General features: G+C 39.1%; 1 protein-coding gene across 3 annotated transcripts in view; it reads right to left on the bottom strand.

Moving 5' to 3' along the window:
* Positions 1-15,432, bottom strand: part of POC5 (POC5 centriolar protein) — a 33,005-nt gene extending 17,573 nt beyond the window's left edge. The window contains exons 1-2 of one of the 3 annotated variants that reach the window (XM_074570711.1): positions 15,328-15,432; positions 8,138-8,285 (exon numbers count right to left, since the gene is read on the bottom strand). In XM_074570711.1, coding sequence (XP_074426812.1) covers positions 8,138-8,285; positions 15,328-15,432 — 253 coding nt within the window. Of the gene's footprint in view, positions 1-8,137; positions 8,286-12,621; positions 12,722-15,327 lie in introns of all 3 variants that reach the window. The other 2 variants (XM_074570713.1, XM_074570712.1) reach the window with 2 other exon arrangements.
* Positions 15,433-18,531: the final 3,099 nt, after the last annotated feature.

Here is an 18,531-nt window from a genome sequence, read left to right as displayed (position 1 = left end):
AACAGCTAAGAATAAAGACGTTCATATTTATGTAAACAGAGGAAATTAAATATTGTTTCATATTTAGTTGCTCCTTACAGAAAATTTGTTACTGGAGTTGACAGCTGAATAAAAAAATTTGGAAAGGAGAGGGATTAGCAGATTCCTTGTATTAATAACAATCAGGACAACTTCAAAAGAATAGTCTCCTCCTTTCACAAATGGAGAGAGGAAACCAACATTTTGGTCTTAAGTTCTAAGAACAAATACTGTCTGTACAATTGGTTTCATAGTGGATGGGTACTGTTTTTTGGCACAAGCATGCAGAGATAAACTTAACTGTTTGTCACAAAGCAGTATTTTCATTGGACACCGGAAATGTATGTTTCTAATTTATTCAAGGCTGAGCCTGATGGTTGACAGTCTTTTATAGTTACTGTCACTCTTAGGTCTCCTGTCCAAAGGAAGTGAGAAGAGCTGTCTGGCTAACACTTCCCCCCAGTCAAGTAGGCTGAATTACAACTACTACAGTCATGCTCCAAAACAAGGAAATAAGGAAGAGCTGTGATGTAGAGGCAGTTACAACGGCTCTTTGGTGTTTCTCCTAAAGTTATATACAACTATACATCACAAAATTAAAATCAGGTTGGTCTAAAGAAGCCCCATCTAACACACTGTTTCTCTAGCCCAAATGCCCTACCCCATTACATAAGCAGAGGGCCATAAACAGATTATTCCCAATCACACCAGTATATTAAGATCAGGCTCTAACTTTTTGTCATTGTTTTTCCTGCCAATGAGAGAAGTATTGCTTAGCTAATGGCTGAATTTGAATATTTGTTGCTTGTAAAGATCTCCAAAAAATATGACAGATGACCGAGACTACTTCAAATATTACTAATTTCAGTGATGAAGAATTTGGCTGGACTTTCACAATATACAATATTTGGCAGTGTTACTATTGTCAAGTATTCCCAGTTCTGTCCTTTACCACTTCTTCCCATTCCTGCATGTCACTGTGTTCTTCCTTCAGTTGTGATGTTGCTGCAAAAACGTGTAGTTTGTTTTTATTTTTAAACTTTTATTATTTCCTTGGATTACAAAGATATCCAATTTATACAGCATAGTTTGCAAGATATTTGGAAAGAAAAAAACCAGAATAAAATGTAACCAATAAAACCAAGATATTAAAACAGACTGGGCCATAGTCCTGACAAGGGCCATAGTCCGAGATGGTAGCATTAGAAGTTCATCACTCACTTCCCCTTAATCCTCCCTATGTACAGATTTTCCTAACTCAACTTCCATTTTTCTCATTTACCATACGATGTATCCTTCACTGGATCCACTGAGCATACCTATTACATGTTTTTATCATCCTCTTATGTAATATATCTTGGCCTTCCAGTATTGCCGTAATTTTCTAGTTGTATACATATTCATTTCAGTCTTAGAACTAATGCTCTCCTTCTGTCACTTCTATTCCTTCCACTGCATTACATGATCAGTTACAGTGCACTAAGGTACCAACGACATGGAACCATTTGGATATGATAAACCACAAAAACGTACTTCCATTAATCCCCACATGCATTTATTCCAACAAATCTCCAGACTGTGTTCTTGTTTATAGTAGAGGTAATGAAATTAGCTGTTTTTCCAGATGTCTGTTATCCCAATACTACTGTGTGGTATTTTTACTGTGTTTGTCTAGTATCTGACTTCTCTGCTTTTATGAAGTAAATAAGCTCTGACAAACTGTTCTCACATGTGATCTGCTATCAGTAGCCCAAGCTGAGCGTAACAATTTGCTAAAATGTATGTTTGTTTCTTTTAAAATCTTCTCAGAAATTTAATGGATCAATACTGAGGACTAGTAGCCTGAAGAGAAGCAATGTTCCCACTGTTTGCATATGAGTCATCATTACACATCTTTTCTACAATTAATTCACTGCTCCAGTCTTAGTCATTTTCAAATTTAATCAACTAAACTGGCAACAAGAACAGGAAATTAAGTTCTAGGTTTCAAAGTTTAAAAGCATTTGGACATTGAATTGAATAGTACAGCATGTTTTATTCCAATTATTTTTCTTACTTGACTGGAAGCTTTTAGCAGAAGGTATTATGTATCACTAAATTTACTGCAACAAATACAGATTACCAGTCATTAGACTTCTACTGTCACAGTAGGAACATCCACTTCAGTTTCAAAAACCTGAGAAGAAAGTCAAAATGTCAGACCAAAGAATAATCCATGAAGCGAACTTCATTTCAGAAGGCATCACGTGGCATTGTAAACTGTTCGTCTCAACACCAACATCATGTGCAGAAAGAGGAAAAAACACTGCAAGCTTGAAAAGGTCTGCCCAAGAGCAAACTTTTAGGTATTAACTTCATACCTAGCAGAGATGTATTTTGTTTTACCAAGTTAGAGAACACAACCCTAATAATTTTGTTATTTTAACACAGCAACAGCATTAGAGCCAGAGAGGGAAAGAACAAATGTCAAAAAGCCTGATTTTTCGTATGAGCATGTAGTGACACCAAAAGAATGGAGCTAAACAAAAAAATTAACTGTCCTTCAGAAACAACCTGCTAATCTATCCTATCTGATCAGTATCAGAGGTATAGTACTGAACCTGAACTGAACTACTTTCTCACTGTTCATGCAAAGTCTTGTTATTACTATAAGGGGAAAAGAAAGGGTATTCTGAGGCCATTAATACTGTGGCAAACACCACTCAAATATGCAATCATTCTTGATCAGTACTAGAGGTCATACAGAGCAGCTGGACAGACTTTGGTCAGGTCCTTTTTTGAAAGTCCAAATAATCTTCTTTTTACAACTAGATTGTTTCAAGCTCTGTCTAAAGGAGATATAAGATATCTCTTTCCTAGACTGACAGGACATAGTGACACTTTGAACAGCAAACCTATGTTTTGATAAAGCTGCAGAGCACCAGAAGTTTATTTATACTGTGTAGTTAATAGAAGCATGATGGTGCCTTGTAAATACTCCTCTTGCCTCGGTCCTTGGGAAGATCAAAAGCACCTTCTTTACAGTTTTTAAACATTTATTTTTCATTTTCAAAATGAAAAAAAAAAGACAAATTGTATTTTGCAAGGTCCTTCCCTTTGCAAAGATAATAAATATGTCTATAACTGAGGGGAATACGTAGCTCCTTGTAATGAGTAATACATGAAACTGCAATGCAAAATTGTGATCACCATCAAGAATAAGAGCATTTCTTTCCCCTGTCCCATGACAATTAACTACAGCTTGCAAATGACTATTCTTATTTGGTAATATCAAGCATATTAAAAGATAATTATTCAAATATTTCAAGAGAAGCAATCAAGGGAATGGAAATTTGTCCTCTCACTTCTATTGCACACGTTTAGGCAGTAAAAAGGAACAAAGAGTTCATAAGATACATGTTTGGCCCAGGAAAAGAAAAAAAAAAAGTAAGAGCATGACCCCTCTCTCAGAGTTAAAGAGAGGCAGCAGACAATGCTGGCTAAGATCTTCTCTTCAGACAAATATGAGTCCCTCAAGGATCAGTACTGGGACCGGTGTTGTTCAACACCTTCATCAGCGACATGGACAGTGGCATAGGGTGCACCCTCAGCCAGTTTGCCGATGACACCAAGCTGTGTGGGGCGGCTGACACACTGGAGGGAAGGATGCCATCCAGAGGTACCTGGACAGGCTGGAGAGGTGCGCCCATGCCAAACTCATGAAGTTCAACAAGACCAAGTGCAAGGTGCTCCAGCTGGGTCAGGGCAATCCCAAGCACCGATACAGGCTGGGCAGTGACTGGCTTGAGAGCAACCCTGAAGAAAAGGACTTGGGGGTGCTGGTAGACGAGAGGCTCAACATGAGCTGTCAGCGTGCACTAGCAGCCCAGAAAGCCAATCACATCCTGGGCTGCATCAGGAGAAGCGTGGCCAGCAGGTCGAGGGAGGTGATTCTCTCCCTCTACTCCACTCTTGTGAGACTCCACCTGGAGTACTGCGTCTAATTCTGGAGCCCCTCCTACAAGAGAGATATGGACGTGCTGGAACGTGTCCAGAGAAGGGCCACGAGGATGATCAGAGGGCTGGAGCATCTCTCCTGTGAGGACAGGCTGCGAGAGTTGGGGTTGTTCAGTCTGGAGAAAAGAAGGCTCTGAGGAGACCTTATAGTGGCCTACCAGTATCTTAAGGGGGCCTACAAGAAAGCTGGTGAGGGACTTTTTAGGATGTTGGGTAATGGTAGAAGTAGAGGGAATGGATTAAAACTAAAGAGGGGATGATTCAGACTGGGCGTTAAGAAGAAGTTCTTCACCATGAGGGTGGTGAGACACTGGAACGGGTTGCCCAGGGAGGTGATGTAAGCCCCATCCCTGGAAGTTTTTAAGGCCAGGCTGGACGGGGCTCTGAGCAACCTGATCTAGTGGGAGGTGTCTCTGCCCATGGCAAGGGGGTTGGAACTAGATGATCTTAAAGGTCCCTTCCAACCCTAACAATTCTATGATTCTATGATCGAAAATAGTTTGGAGTCATCTACCAAAAAAAAAGGCTCAAGTCTCGTGTTTTGATTCTGATCTTCTTTCTTATGAACAGCAGTATCACGTATCACAAATATTCCCTTACAAAACAACGTTCCACTCAAACTGGGAGACAAAACTCTTAAGCAGAGAGAGCACTGGGGACAAGACCTGAACCGGAATTTGCTCCATAATAGAATTCCACGTAGCTGGGTTTGAAATTTTCTACTGTCCTTTTTGTCCAGTTGTACTGTCCTACAACTACTCAGGCTGAGAAATGCGCCCCCCAGCTGATCTGAACTGCTTTACAATTAAAGAGTTTTACAAGTGTGGTTGAATCCTGGCAATCTGCTGGTGTGACTGATCAACAGCTGGCTACAATGGATGAAGATGAGCACTATGGTCATGAAGCTTAGGGAAGAATACAGGGAGTGTCCACAGCTGTTGTAAAGAAAGCTGAACTTACCTCAACACAGGGAAGGGCAGAGGGTGGCCTCTGTTTTTACGAAATGGCTGTACCAGTTGAGTGGATCAACAGGTTGTGTAAATGGCCTTAGTGAATGTAGAAGTGTGAATGCATTCTTGTGCTAGACAGACAAGCACAAAGGAAGACGTGTTCGCTCAACCCAACACAGTATAAAAACTGAGAGCAACCAGCAAAATGAACTTTGAGCAGAGCAACGGGATTGAGATGGCTTTAACCCACATAGTCCTTCCCAGCAACTGGGGACGCCCTGTGTCATGCTGGTTAGTGTATAAAGACCAGTAACAGGAATCACACTTTTTTTGTGATCTAACTATCTATTACAATTACTCCACTATGCTGTGACTGTTCACTCAAGTCCTGCTCAGATTTTGGTTAACACACAGCTTGTGCTAAGGCCTGTTATATCCTGGGAGCTGTGCCATTAGGTCAATGCAAGAACAGCATGTAGGCACGACATGATAAACAGAAGGGCTACAGGTCATTACGCAGCCATTATCACCTGCAGTTTGCTGCCTCCTGCAGTCATAATCCTTGCACATTGATTGGCTGGTAGTTCCTTCATAATCCACTAGTTTATAGAAATAGTATAGTCCAAACTTCCAAGCTCAAGATATAAATACATTATCTTACCCAAAAAGCTTTTGAAACGTATCCAACAGCAGCCAGACTGCTGAGGCTTTCATGCTTCCCGGTGTGATACAGGGGAGTCCTGCACTGTGATGGAGGAGGAAGGATGAGCACTCTTTCCATCAGTTAGGCAGCTATTTTGCTTAGAGGTGTGAGCTACAGGTTGCAACTTATGAGTTGGAGAACTTTTGAGTCAGAAACCTCATGAATTAAGGGATGAATTAGTTAGTTAACATGTTAGACTAGTGTGTACACAGGGGATCGAGCCATTGTTTGATGTGCTTGTTTTCTTTCCTATTGAGCTCAGAAAATAAAATTTAATTTAGAGAGTATGCTGACCCCTACATTGAGATCCAAACAGACTGTGACATGTGCTTGCACTGCGATTTCAGTATATTGCTGTATCACTCTGTTAAACCAAGGCCCCATGTAACAGCAAATCTCTTCAGACAAGTAAACTGGTACTAGAAGACTGTGTGCAGTATCTAAAGGAACCTGGTCACAAAGTATTGGACTCTTGACAGAGTCAATAGCCAGAAAATGTTCTTTAGCTATGGAAATCACAGATAGTTTAAACGTTACTTTTAGTTGAATCTATTAGACTGCAATTTTTGGTACCTCAACCTGGTATAAAAGATGAGGATGTTTTATTCCTTCAATCAACACATTTTCTATCATAGCTTTTTAACCTCAAGAAACTGCTCTCATTTTAGGAGTTAGAGAACACCTCTTACCATAGGAGAATTTTTTCTATAATGTTTGACTGTTCTAGAGTAATTGCCATAGTACAAAATACCAGCAGCTTCTATTGATCTGATTTCTTATGTAACTTGGTACGATTCCCACATAAGACATAACTACACTGGATCAAGTTAATAAACCTCAATACATAAAAATCAAAATGCAAAAGCTGCACTTGAAACTCTTCTGTTGGCAGTTTTCCTAACATTATTCACATTCTAATTCCAGATCTATTTACATTACAGAATATTCTCTCTCTCTGAACTTCCATTCTCATGCTTTCAATGAACTCAAAACCATGCCTTCTACATTTCCTATGGCAGTGTGATATTCAGAAGAACATCCACACTAATTCCATATGGGGAGAAGTTATGGATGTGATGTCCTTAAGGATTCTCCATTAGTTGATAAAAATGACAAAACATTTCTCCTTGTGGCATACTGGAAAGAGAGACATTGGCTTGGGTGTCTGAAGGTACCTAAACTCCACTGCACAGACTCATTGTGGAAGGATATAGAGCACAACCAATACTACCTCCCTCACTTTAGTTGCATTCCCTATTTTAAGAACCTATTTCTAGATAATTTTTTATTATATTGTATTAACATGAGTTAGCTAAATGGTAACTGACAGCTTACTCAGACTGCTTTATATTGCAGTGAAATCAACACACAATTTAAGAAGATAGATTTATTTTTACTCATGATTCTTTTCCTAATGTGAAATAAACAACTTTGAGAGTCTGCATTGCCCTTTGCAATCACCTTGGTAAATTCCTGCTAGCAGAGAGTATTTAGCTCTGATCAGCATGGCCAAGAGTTCTTGCATACAATACCCATGAACAGCATTTACTCCAAGACAATGATTAGCACCAGATCTACACAGCACTTTGAGGCTGCTTAGTCTCTAGTTGTAAAATTATCTACACGTTTTACACCCCATGATCCTCTAAATACTAGAAATAAACCCATCCTCAAGGGTCAGAAAAACAGGAGTGAAAAGAAAACAGTAGATAAATATTTTTATCATGAAATAGCACGATAAACAATAGAAGTTAGTTTAAAGTAAGTTCTTCCTGATTAAGTTAAACTCCCTAGTAAAGAAATAATGCTAGTATGATTGTTTACTATTTCTTCTGAAGCAAAATTAAGAGAGCTGCATCAGTCTAAATGCTAGTGACAAAAGCAAACAACATATAACCATAAATACCAGTGTTACTAATGCATCACAAGACACTAAGTTTAATTTAGGACACGCAGTCCTAAAAACCAAGCAATAAACTAAAACTAGAATAGAGTGGTTGAACTAAAACAGCAAGAATGACATTCATGTAGTGACATGACTAGTCATTAAACAAAACCCTTTTAAAGTAACTCTTACTTCCAAATACTCATATTTTAAATACTCATGTATCTATCATGGGAGCACAGGTATGAGCAAAACCAGTTATGACCTGTCAAATTTTGATGAAGTATACTGTAAGTAAGGCCATCCCTTTCTGCACTATTATACCAACAACTTTAAATATCTGCATCACAAAACAGAGAGCTGCCTGTACATTGACTGCCATCTGAAAGAGATGTCAGAGAATGAACTCTTCAGTGAATATGCCTTCCTAAATTTCTTACGGGGCAAAACGCAAATGTACTATATGAGCTACATATATATTTCAAACAGATGCTATTACAAAATTTAAGTCAAAAAAGTTGTATCGTTCTTATAAGCTCAACGCATACTACCGCACACTACTACAATGCATACGCTCCATACTACCTGGACTCTTGCGGTGAATGGCATCATCTGTTACACTTGAAAATCTGCCACCTGCTCTCAGTTCTGAAGCAGGTTCTGACCGCTTTGAGACACACTGTTCAAACCTTGGAGTCACTAAAGCATAACGAAGCAGCTCTTCATATTCATCCTGTCACAAAGTGATGACAAATTTTTATAAAATTACAATTACATTCTAAAAACTAGGTATATATAAGAAGGAGTGGAAATGGTTTTCGGAAATTTTTGAGAGGCTTTTTATTATTTTTATTATGGTGAAAACTAAGAGGATTTCCTTCAAAGTTGCAAAAGCAAGCTGTTTTTCCTACCATGATTATAATTTATCTTTCTCTTGTTTCATGTTCATTGTGATTACAACTAGAGGCACTGCAATAGTTACACAGAAAGACTTTGATACATGCCAGAATTGGATGCTATAATAGGCAGATACCATAATGTGAGCTATTAATCACCCAATACTACTTCTAAGCATTACTATTACTGCAAAGAAAAATATAGCTACTTTTATAGCCATGACAAAGATGCTACTGACCACAGTCACATTTCACATTCCATAACATTACAATTTCTTTACAATCTGGGAGTTGTAAAGCCAATCGTCAAAAGATGCTTGATTATCCAGTATTTTTTTAGATTAGATATAATTATTCTCACCTTACATTATGCATTTTTTAAATTATATAGGCACAGAGAATGTATATATATAAATAATACAAAAGCTTTCCTGTTAAAAAGTTATAAACAAATCTAACTGGCACGTGGCACTACATTATGTACCAAAGCAAGCCAATTAACAACATTTTTTTTTAAATCTCCTAATTAAACCAGTTTTCAGAATGAAATTAGAGTTCAATGTGAAATTGTGAACAATCTCTATTATAGCTTAAACATACAATTCAGTAATTAATTAAAAAAGTTACAATAGCAGCCAAATGCTGAAACTGATCAAAGCCACTAAGGAAACATTTTGAAAAAAACCCACCAGTTAGAAAGTACTAAACCAGGACACTAGCAGTCTTTATTTCCCCCCCCCCCACTTAATACTATCGTAGTAATTCTGCTTAGCACCCTATTGAGGTCAAACCTCAGAAATCAATTGTAAATTGAAATATTATTTTCCTCTTCAAGCTGGGGAAAGTTAGAGAGGAAACAATCAGTTAAAGGTACCAATTACATTTACTATGTTTTTGGATCTATCAGCTGAAAAGGACAGTAATTTAAAACTTTCAGTGTGACCCTTACATTTATGTGGGTTTCAATTAAATAGAGAATTTAAGAAGCTAGGCTCTGTACATTTTAGATGAATTCTAGTTTCCTTTCAAATTTCCATTTCCCATCTTCTAACCTATCATTTTAAAATTAAAAGGCTAAATAAATGTATATGAAGCTTTATAATTACAAATATATAGTGTATCTTTTTGATAAGCAAACAAAAGGAAGTATCACATTCCAAGTAAAAGGTATAAGTAGTTGCGAATCAACAAGTCACCAATTTTTCCATATGCATAACTTTCTAAAGAAATACAGTTTAGGTGTTATCAGATGTCAAAAGAAGAAAACAGGTAACTCAGATGAATTATTCAACCAGGAACTACATGAAACTGTACAAAATCCCCTGTAGCAAAACTTCAGCACAGTAAAAAAGCCAACATATTAGCCTTTACCTTAACTCATCTAAATTAAGTGATTGTGCAGAAGACATTACATCACTTCTCTGTCTTCTTCAAAGAGATCGCGTGGCCAAGTAGGAACTTAAAACTAATTCTTCACCCCCAAACAAGTTAAGTTTTCAGTCAGAGCCAATCCAGCTGCTTCCATGATTACCTTATCCAATTCAAGGGACACAGTAGGTCAGATGTCAAGTGCAAGTAGGTGGCTCATTTTGAGTCACACAATTTAATCATTAGCACACAGTCTGTCTTACTATAGACATCCTGATCATTCAAAATATACATATCAAGTTATGGCAGGAAATTTATCTAGTCTTTCAAATTCTAACACTCTTATTAAAACCCAAACAATCCACTATGTGCACGAATACACACTCTTACACACCAACAGAAAGTGTCATTAGACAGGATCCCGTGGAAAACCTGTAAATAAACACTTAAAAATTACAATATTACAACACTGTTGGAAATAAGTTGAAAGCAAGTATCAAAGAAAACACAGTATCCCAAGTGTAACCAGAAACTTAGACACAAAAAAAATAAATCCTGGAGACTGCAGTAAGAATATGTAAAACAGAAATGGAAACATTGAGTGATTAAAACTATTATCTCAATCCTGAGTATTCCGTAACAAGGATGTTGCAACTGGAATGCGATATTGACCAATAATTTCAAATGAAAGCATAATAAAATAAAATTAACAATACATCTTTGGTTTACTTAGTATCATTGTTCTGCTTTAAACAAAACTTTCAAGCTGTTCTGTCAACTACAAAAATTCTGTTAGAGCATAAAACTACAGGAATATAGTTCTAAGGCCTGATGGTCAGAGGAGTTTTCATCATTTAATGCATACTACCTTGGTTTTGTAGAAGTAAATAAATTAGTACTGCAACGAGCAATTGGCACAAGAGCATTCAGAGGGGTGGTTTTTTTAAATTCCTTCTCAAAACATTACAAAAATCTACAGATGCTGTATAGAATTTGTCCTTAGGATTGCAGTCAAAGTTACTAAAGAACATGAGAAGAATGGATTGAATGGACAAAGTCTTGCACAACTGAATTATAAGAAAATGGAAATTCTATAAGAGCCAGTGGATTTTTTTTATAAGGAAAAAGTAATGACCTGGCCTCTACTTAAAAGCATGAAATTACCAAAAAGGCCCAAACAAAACAAAACAAAAAGGCCCTTCAAAATTACATAAAAGGAGTAGAGTACTTCCATGTCAACATTCATATTGCTTAGCTGTAACCCCAGTGTTGTTCTCTTTCAACAGTAATAGACTCCAACAAGGAGTGGCTAAGAACTTTTGGGCTTGTCTAGTTTGGAGAGAGGGAGCTGCAGAGCTTTTCTCCGTGGGATCCAGTGATAGGATGCATGAGAATGGTTCAAAGGTGCGCCAGGGGAGATTTAGACTGGACATGAGGAAGCATTTCTTTATGAAGAGGGTGGTAAAACCCTGGAACAGGCTTCGTAGAGAGGTGGTCAATGTCCCAAGCCCATCAGTGTTAAGAGGTGTTTGGACAATGCCCTTAATAATAGGCTTTAACTTCTGGTCAGCCCTGAATTGGTCGGGCAGTTGAACTAAATGATCGTTGTAGGTCCCTTCCAACTGGAACTACTCTATTCTAGTCTAGATGTGTCCTCATTTGCAAAGCAGTCATTCATCATTAGTTTACTTAATAATTCTCTACAAGGTGGCCTTAGAACCTCCTTGATAATCAACCAGATCATAAAAGAAAATTCTGGTCTTTCAAAATTTGTTGCACAATGCCTTCATTCTGTTTTCCAACTACAAAAGGCATTGGAAACACAGATGAACTACTATTGCTGAACAAAGATTAAGAGAACTTATCCATGACATATGACCACAAATACAGAAGAATACGAAATGCAGAAATGAATTGCCCATAAACAGGTAATTTCAAAGGGACGGAGTAAATCCACATGAAGAAAAAACCACCTTATTTTAACAGTGCTTCTGCTGTAAATGCCATTCCAACAGGTGACAGAAGTGGAGACAAATTTCTGCAGGGCAACTAGCAAAACTTATTTTTGTCAAAACTAGCCTGTTTTGGATAGAATCCTATCAAGGGAAATAACCTCACCCAGTACTCAAATAGGAATAAGCCAATTACTAAACGATGAAAATCTGCTGCTTTTAAAAGAATGGGGACAAAGGCTTTATCCAGTATCTTTGCATTCTCTGAAAGAATGCTGAGCACAGAAAAACTCCCAACATTAGAATTCCAGCATATCTTGGCATATTTGACGCAGAAAAAAGAAAAAAAAAGCATTTATTTTCTGAGATTAACTTGTCCACACTCCTACTCCAAAGGAAATAAATCCATTAAAAAAAATTCAGTTCTTACAATGTTGTGTAAGAAGCCTAACACATAGTTACAATTCATCCCTCAGAAACAATGGGTTGCTATCCTACTGTGTCAAATTTATGCTTCTTGATAAGACTTAACACACATAAAAAATAACACCAGGGGAAAAAATAGGTAAGAAAACGGTACTATTTTACTTGTAGCTGTCATTGATCAACCTCTTAAATTTACATAAGAATTTTCACATAAATTGAAATGTCTTGTGAAATGCCCAAAAGGTAATCCAAGTGAAGAGATTTTAATCTCAATGTCTAATTTCCTTCTTTTCACTGACTTCTTTATTATTTTCCCATACAGGTAAAACATAAAAAAAGATGCAAGTTTTGTTAGATTTCGTCATAATTATCCTTTGACAAATAAAATGCCATGACAATGAACCAAATGAGGATACCTCTTTCCTACCTGAAGATCAGAAGAAACAGAACTGCCCCAAACAGAGTCTTTTGGCAAAACTGGACTTGTGCTTTTCTCCTCATCTGATGACATTCTGCACAAAGTTAGTCTATAAAACAGCAGAAGCTGAACTTCATTTTTCAATTCCAATATGTTTACTGCATGTTCACCAACATTTTCCCCAGAAATGGAGATTCTGCTGTAGAAACTACATCAACGCCTATTCTGTGGGCTAAACTGATCATATAGTCTCATTATATAATGCTAGGTAGGAAGCTTTCTTATCCAAGCCATGCTCAGAACAATGAAAAGACTTCCACTAACTTTCAAAGAAAACAATGGGAGACTCAAAAGCAACAATATGAAAGTTTTCTCTTATTTCACATTGACTGAATAAGTTTAATATCTAATGCTTCATGATATACAATATAAAATTTTACATCAATGGTAACTAAAATACGCTGCAGAGGAAAAAAAGAAGAAACAGATATATCAAGAATAACAGAAACCTTTATCAAGAATAACAGAAGCCTTAATTTACAGATACATTCCTGTGTCAATCCCTCCTTCTTATTCATACTGTATTGTTTTGGAGCTTATCAGCTTGCTTCAGTACTATTTCTTATAGTGACACAGGACTAACTAAGCTACGCTGTGATTTTTTTCCCCCTGAACTACCTCAGCCACAGCCCAAGCTGAGACCATGCCCTGAACGCTCCAGTTCAATACCCTGTCTCCCTTCACTTTCCCTTCAGTCTCCCTTCACTTTTTTGACTCTTGCCTTATAGGCCCAGGAAGATGAGCAGATATGGAAGGACAGGTAGTGCGTTCAGTTCAGGGAATGCCAATCATTCCAGCAATTTCTAAGCAAGGCAGTGAGGTATTCTTTGAACATTTGGGAAGTAGACGATGTTGTAGAACTGATAAGAAACTTGAAGACTTTCTGAAAGATATATGTATCTTTTAATCTACTGTAGCCTTGAACAAGTCATTCAGTAAAGAACTGAAGCTCTTGTGATAAAACTTGATAGGATACGGGGAAAAAGAACTCAAATGGATATCGTGGGGGGAATGAAAGGAATTACAGAATTGGGAGTGGGAACTGAGTATCAAGCAAGGTGAATTTGTTAATGAATAAATGGCAGAGTCATATAGTTGCCTGATGCACATGAAAAATAATCAATCAGATTGAGCAGCGAGTTGTCAGCAGAGAGTAAGCTTGGGAAGAAGACCATCATAAATTACCAGAGGAACTGACTGCTTGTACAATGTAGCAAACAACCATGCAGGAAAAGTTTATTTTTGGAGAGACCTTTAAAATTGTCAATTATAATATTCTCAGTTGTTTTTTAAACAGATGCATTTTCTGACAGAAATGTTATTTTTAAATTGCTGACATTAAATTGGCAGGAACATCCTCCTTAAGCACCATCATCTTTTTTCAAAGCGTCAAAAAACCACAATAATCTCATAGTTCTCTATATAGGAATACAGATGGAAATGAATTGCCTTTTTGTTCTTTGAGTTATTCTAGATGCTGATTCTTCCTGCACCACGAAAGCTCTCTCTGCCGCGGTGGCTATACCTTTCAGACTGGGAAGTTCATTTCTGTGCTGAAGATGGACATTTTAAAAATGGTATAAAGACAATTTTAAATGCTGAGATTTTCTATTGCCCAAGGTTCCGAAGAAGAGATTGCCATCTCCCTACTTCCTGATGAGTGCTAATATACTGACCACGTTTTTTAAACACAAAATCTGAAGTCTTAGGGAGGTTTACTAAATACTTCTATTGCTGTACACTGGTGTGTAGATGACAGAAGAAATACTAGATAGATGAATGAAGAAATACTATCTTCCTCATCTCTTCCATTTTCATTGAGAGACAAGCAATTACCATGTTCTTCTAATCTTCCCGGAGCATCTGCCAAAACATATGTCTAACTTCATTCAGGAAAGATTCCTGTTAACAGCAGTAGTTTCTTCCAAACCGTAACTGTATGATTACAATGTTAAGACACCTACTTTTAGAAACAGGATGCAACTATAAAGATCTTTGGTTTGACTCAGCATGGCTGCTCTCAACTCCTTAATTTTGAATTGCTTGAGCTGTGCTCAGGATTTTGTACTTTTGGGTTTGTTTTTGACTAAAAGTGTTGCTTTCCAAATAATCTAATGTTGCATTCAGATCCGAGGATTCCACACCTAGGGAACAGAAAACTACTCCACCTCCCAGTTCATGCAGGACATACTCTTTCCCCTTAACTGTACATCTTTGCAAAGCAGCCCCGCTCAAGTCCGCGTTTTTAAACTTCTCACGACGGCATCTCTGCACCTACCCCCCGGGGCCTGCAGAGCTGATACTACAGTGGCCACCGCTGTCGCGTCAGCAATCGACGATAAGGGCGAGCCGCAGGGTGCCACACAGACACCTGGCAGCCACATCCGGGCAGGGACACGGGCGGACAGGCACGAAGGAGCACAATTCCCTACGTAAACTGGAGAGTTTTCTTTTATTTTTTTTTTCCTTAAAACAGGGCCTTTAAGGCTACCAGACCAGCTACCCGGGGGCTGGGAGTGCCCACAGGCCCCCTCAGAGGGCGGTGGGAAGCTCGGGGGGGAGAAGGGAGGGGTGCGGGTAAGGAACAGGGGGGTTATGGAAAAGGTATTGTGGAGGTGACGGCACCCCCGGCCGCCCCCCACCACCCACTCTCACCTGCAGGCAGCGGCCGCCCCCGGCCACCGAGCCAGACGGTTTCAAACTACCGGAGCGGAAGAAGAAGCGCACCTGTGATAGGCTGAGGGCGCGTTTACAAAGCATCCTCCGATTGGGCAGTTTGGCGGCGAAACAGCCAATTGCAGAGCTCAGCCGGCGGGCCAGGCCGTCCCACCACCCCTCCCTCTTTCGCCTGCGCCCGCTTCACCTCCCACCGCCTCCTGCCTGTCAGCGGCTGCCGCGCGCTGATTGGCCTGCGGCGTTCCCGGGGCTGGCGCGCGGGCCGCGGACGGCCGTTGGCGGGGCCGCGAAGGGGCTGCGCGCGGGGCGGGCCTGTGGTAGCCTTACCGGTGGCGAGGGGCACTGGCCGGCACCGCGTAACTGCCATCGCCACGGTGGGCCGGTGGGAGGAAGTTCCGCACCTTCCCCTCAGCGAACCGGCCCTGTCAGTGTTCGTGGCGGGGCGTGGCAGCCTAAAAGCTTGGGCTAAGCAAGGTTGAGGGAGCCTGGTGTTCTCCGGGTTGGAGAACAGCTGCTAAAGGGTAGGCCTGTGGAGAATGAATGTTTTAAAAAAAGAAGATTCTTAGCTGGAACTACTTCATTCTTAACTGTTTCCACCTATGTTAGTTGTTAGTTATGAAGCTAGAAAAGTTCCCTGAGGTGCCTTTTTTTTTTTCCCCCTTTTTTTTTTCTTCAGTGTAACAGAAGGTGCGTTGGGCTTTGGTTCCCAGCGTTTCTCCCCCATCCAACCTTTTATAGGTAGACACACTAAATGGATTCATGTGTTAAATTCGGTCTGTCCTGTGGTAGTGAGCTGTGTAGCACACCCCATCTGAGGGAAAGCTGCTGGGCCAGCAGTTGGAGCAGTGACAGGTCAGAGTGATCCCAGAGAGAATTGCTTTTATTGCTGTTGTCTGAGGGCTATAATAAACAGAAATTCAACACCAAGTTTTAAAGACTTTCTGTCAGGCATCAAGGAGTAGAGAGTCCTTCTGTTTGCTATCCACCATTTATCCTGATACCATCTTAATTGTTAGTTTTATAACGCAAGCTGTGACATCATAGAAAATATTTTCAAAATAATCTACAGCGCTGAACTCTGGCTACAGGTGTGTACCATCTGGTATACTAGAGCCACAAACATCCTGGTAAAGCTCCATAGTGAGTGGATATACTTTATATTGCACCAACATTTTGTCTGATAACATGAGAAAGACGACATAGACAGAAAATCTCCAAACATCCACAAAATTACAATTTATAATTTGCCCTTTATAAACCTTTACAGCAATGTATGTGTCTTGTTCTAGAATCTTTTGCATCTGTGAAACACAGTTAAACAAGTCAAGAAGCCATCACAAAATCTCACCTCTCTTAGAGGCATTAAGTTCTTCTAAAGTAATCCTTTTTCCATATTAAAAGGTCTACTTCAGCTTCCCCCTACCTTGCAAAAAAACCCAAACAAACCCCAACCTCTTGGCTATTGCAGCATCCACTTATTTGCCAATTTTACCTGATGCGAAGCTTCACTAATATAGAGTGCTTTTGCTTCTGCTGCTTCGCACTCTTAGGTCTGAGTCATACAGAACATGGTCAAACCCAAGGCTTCAGTTGCTCTTTTTAGAGTACTTTTCAAACTGTGTAAGATACATCAATGCAAAAAGGTTTGCTTTCTAGGTCATCTCTAAAAAAAAGACCACTGCACCCTCTAGAACAATAAATAGTTTTAAACTACCCCAGGAATAATTTGTTAAAATTAGTAGGCTGGTAGAAATATGATGTTTGTGGTTTTTTTTTTTTAACAGTTTTTTTCCAAGGATTTTAAGATAAATCTTTTATCATGGCATATATCAGGCACATTTTTTACACTTTCATAATGTTTCTATTTTTATATATGTTTCATTGTTCTCTGTTGTATTTATAATGTCTGTGTATTTTTGGTGCAAAATTGATTGCCCACATCTTACCTCAAGCTCAGCCCTAATCACAACCAGGTGGCTGAGGTCTATGTAGGCATCAACATAACATATTTCCTTACCCCAGTCATATGCTTTCATGCAGTAAACTAAATTCTTCATTCCTACTTTTCTGAAACCTTACATTTAATCCCAGTCATAACTTCAATCTGTAGCAAGTGACCAACAGCTATCATAATTAACAGAAAGCATTGCCCCTTATCAGCCTCAATTCTCCGTTCTAGCAATCTACACAGTAAGCGTCTGTTAACTTGACGTATTCTATTTTTCTTCTCTAAAGACTTAATCATAATTTCAGTTTAGTGTTAGCTAAGGAGAGATGCTGACTTTGTTAATACTAAAGGCTTTAGCAATTGATACATTAGACTTTCCCTTAGGCCTAGGAGCTCAAGGAATAAAGCAAATTTCCCATATTTTTCTGTAAATTTGTAACACTAACTACACCTAGAACCCTTCCTAGGTTATAATAAAATGAGATTAGCATCTTCTAAAATTAATTTCAAATCATTCCTACCTATTAATACCACTATAGGATCAGTAGTGTAGTCTGTTGAGGATCCTGCAATGAGCCAAACCCTTCTGCTCTTGATTACCAAACAATAATCCAGCCCCAACCTTAAAACTTGTCTAAGTCTTAACCAGTACATCCATATTTGTTCCAAACCCAAGCATTATATATTCACCCTTGCCTGTGTTAGCTTCCATCTTAGCTAAGTTTCAGAACTGAGGAATAAACAGGCATTCAGTCATTCCTTTTACAATACTTGGGCCTGAGAACATCCCTGCTTTTAGTCTTGGCCATAGCCAAATCAGCGATGTCTGCACCAAACCTAAACACAAATAATTGGTTATATTATCATAAACTGTATTTATTGTCAATGGCTCGATGTCCATGTGGAAACCCGTGACAAGTGGCGCTCCTCAGGGGTGAGTACTGGGACCGGTGCTGTTTAACGTCTTTGTCGGTGACATGGACAGTGGGATTGAGTGCACCCTCAGCAAGTTTGCCAACACCACCAAACTGTGTGGTGCAGTTTACACACTGGAGGGAAAGGATAGCATCCAGAGGGACCTGGACAGGCTTGAGAGGTGGGCCCGTGCAAATCTCATGAAGTTCAACAAAGCCAAGTGCAAGGTCCTGCACCTGGGTCATGGCAATCCCAAGCAGAAATACAGGTTGGGTGGAAATGGCTTGAGAGCAGCCCTGAGGAGAAGGACTTGGGGGTGT

The sequence above is a fragment of the Larus michahellis genome, chromosome Z (assembly GCF_964199755.1).
Source record: "Larus michahellis chromosome Z, bLarMic1.1, whole genome shotgun sequence".
Lineage (NCBI taxonomy): Eukaryota > Metazoa > Chordata > Aves > Charadriiformes > Laridae > Larus > Larus michahellis.
This window is presented reverse-complemented; position numbering and strand designations above follow the sequence as displayed.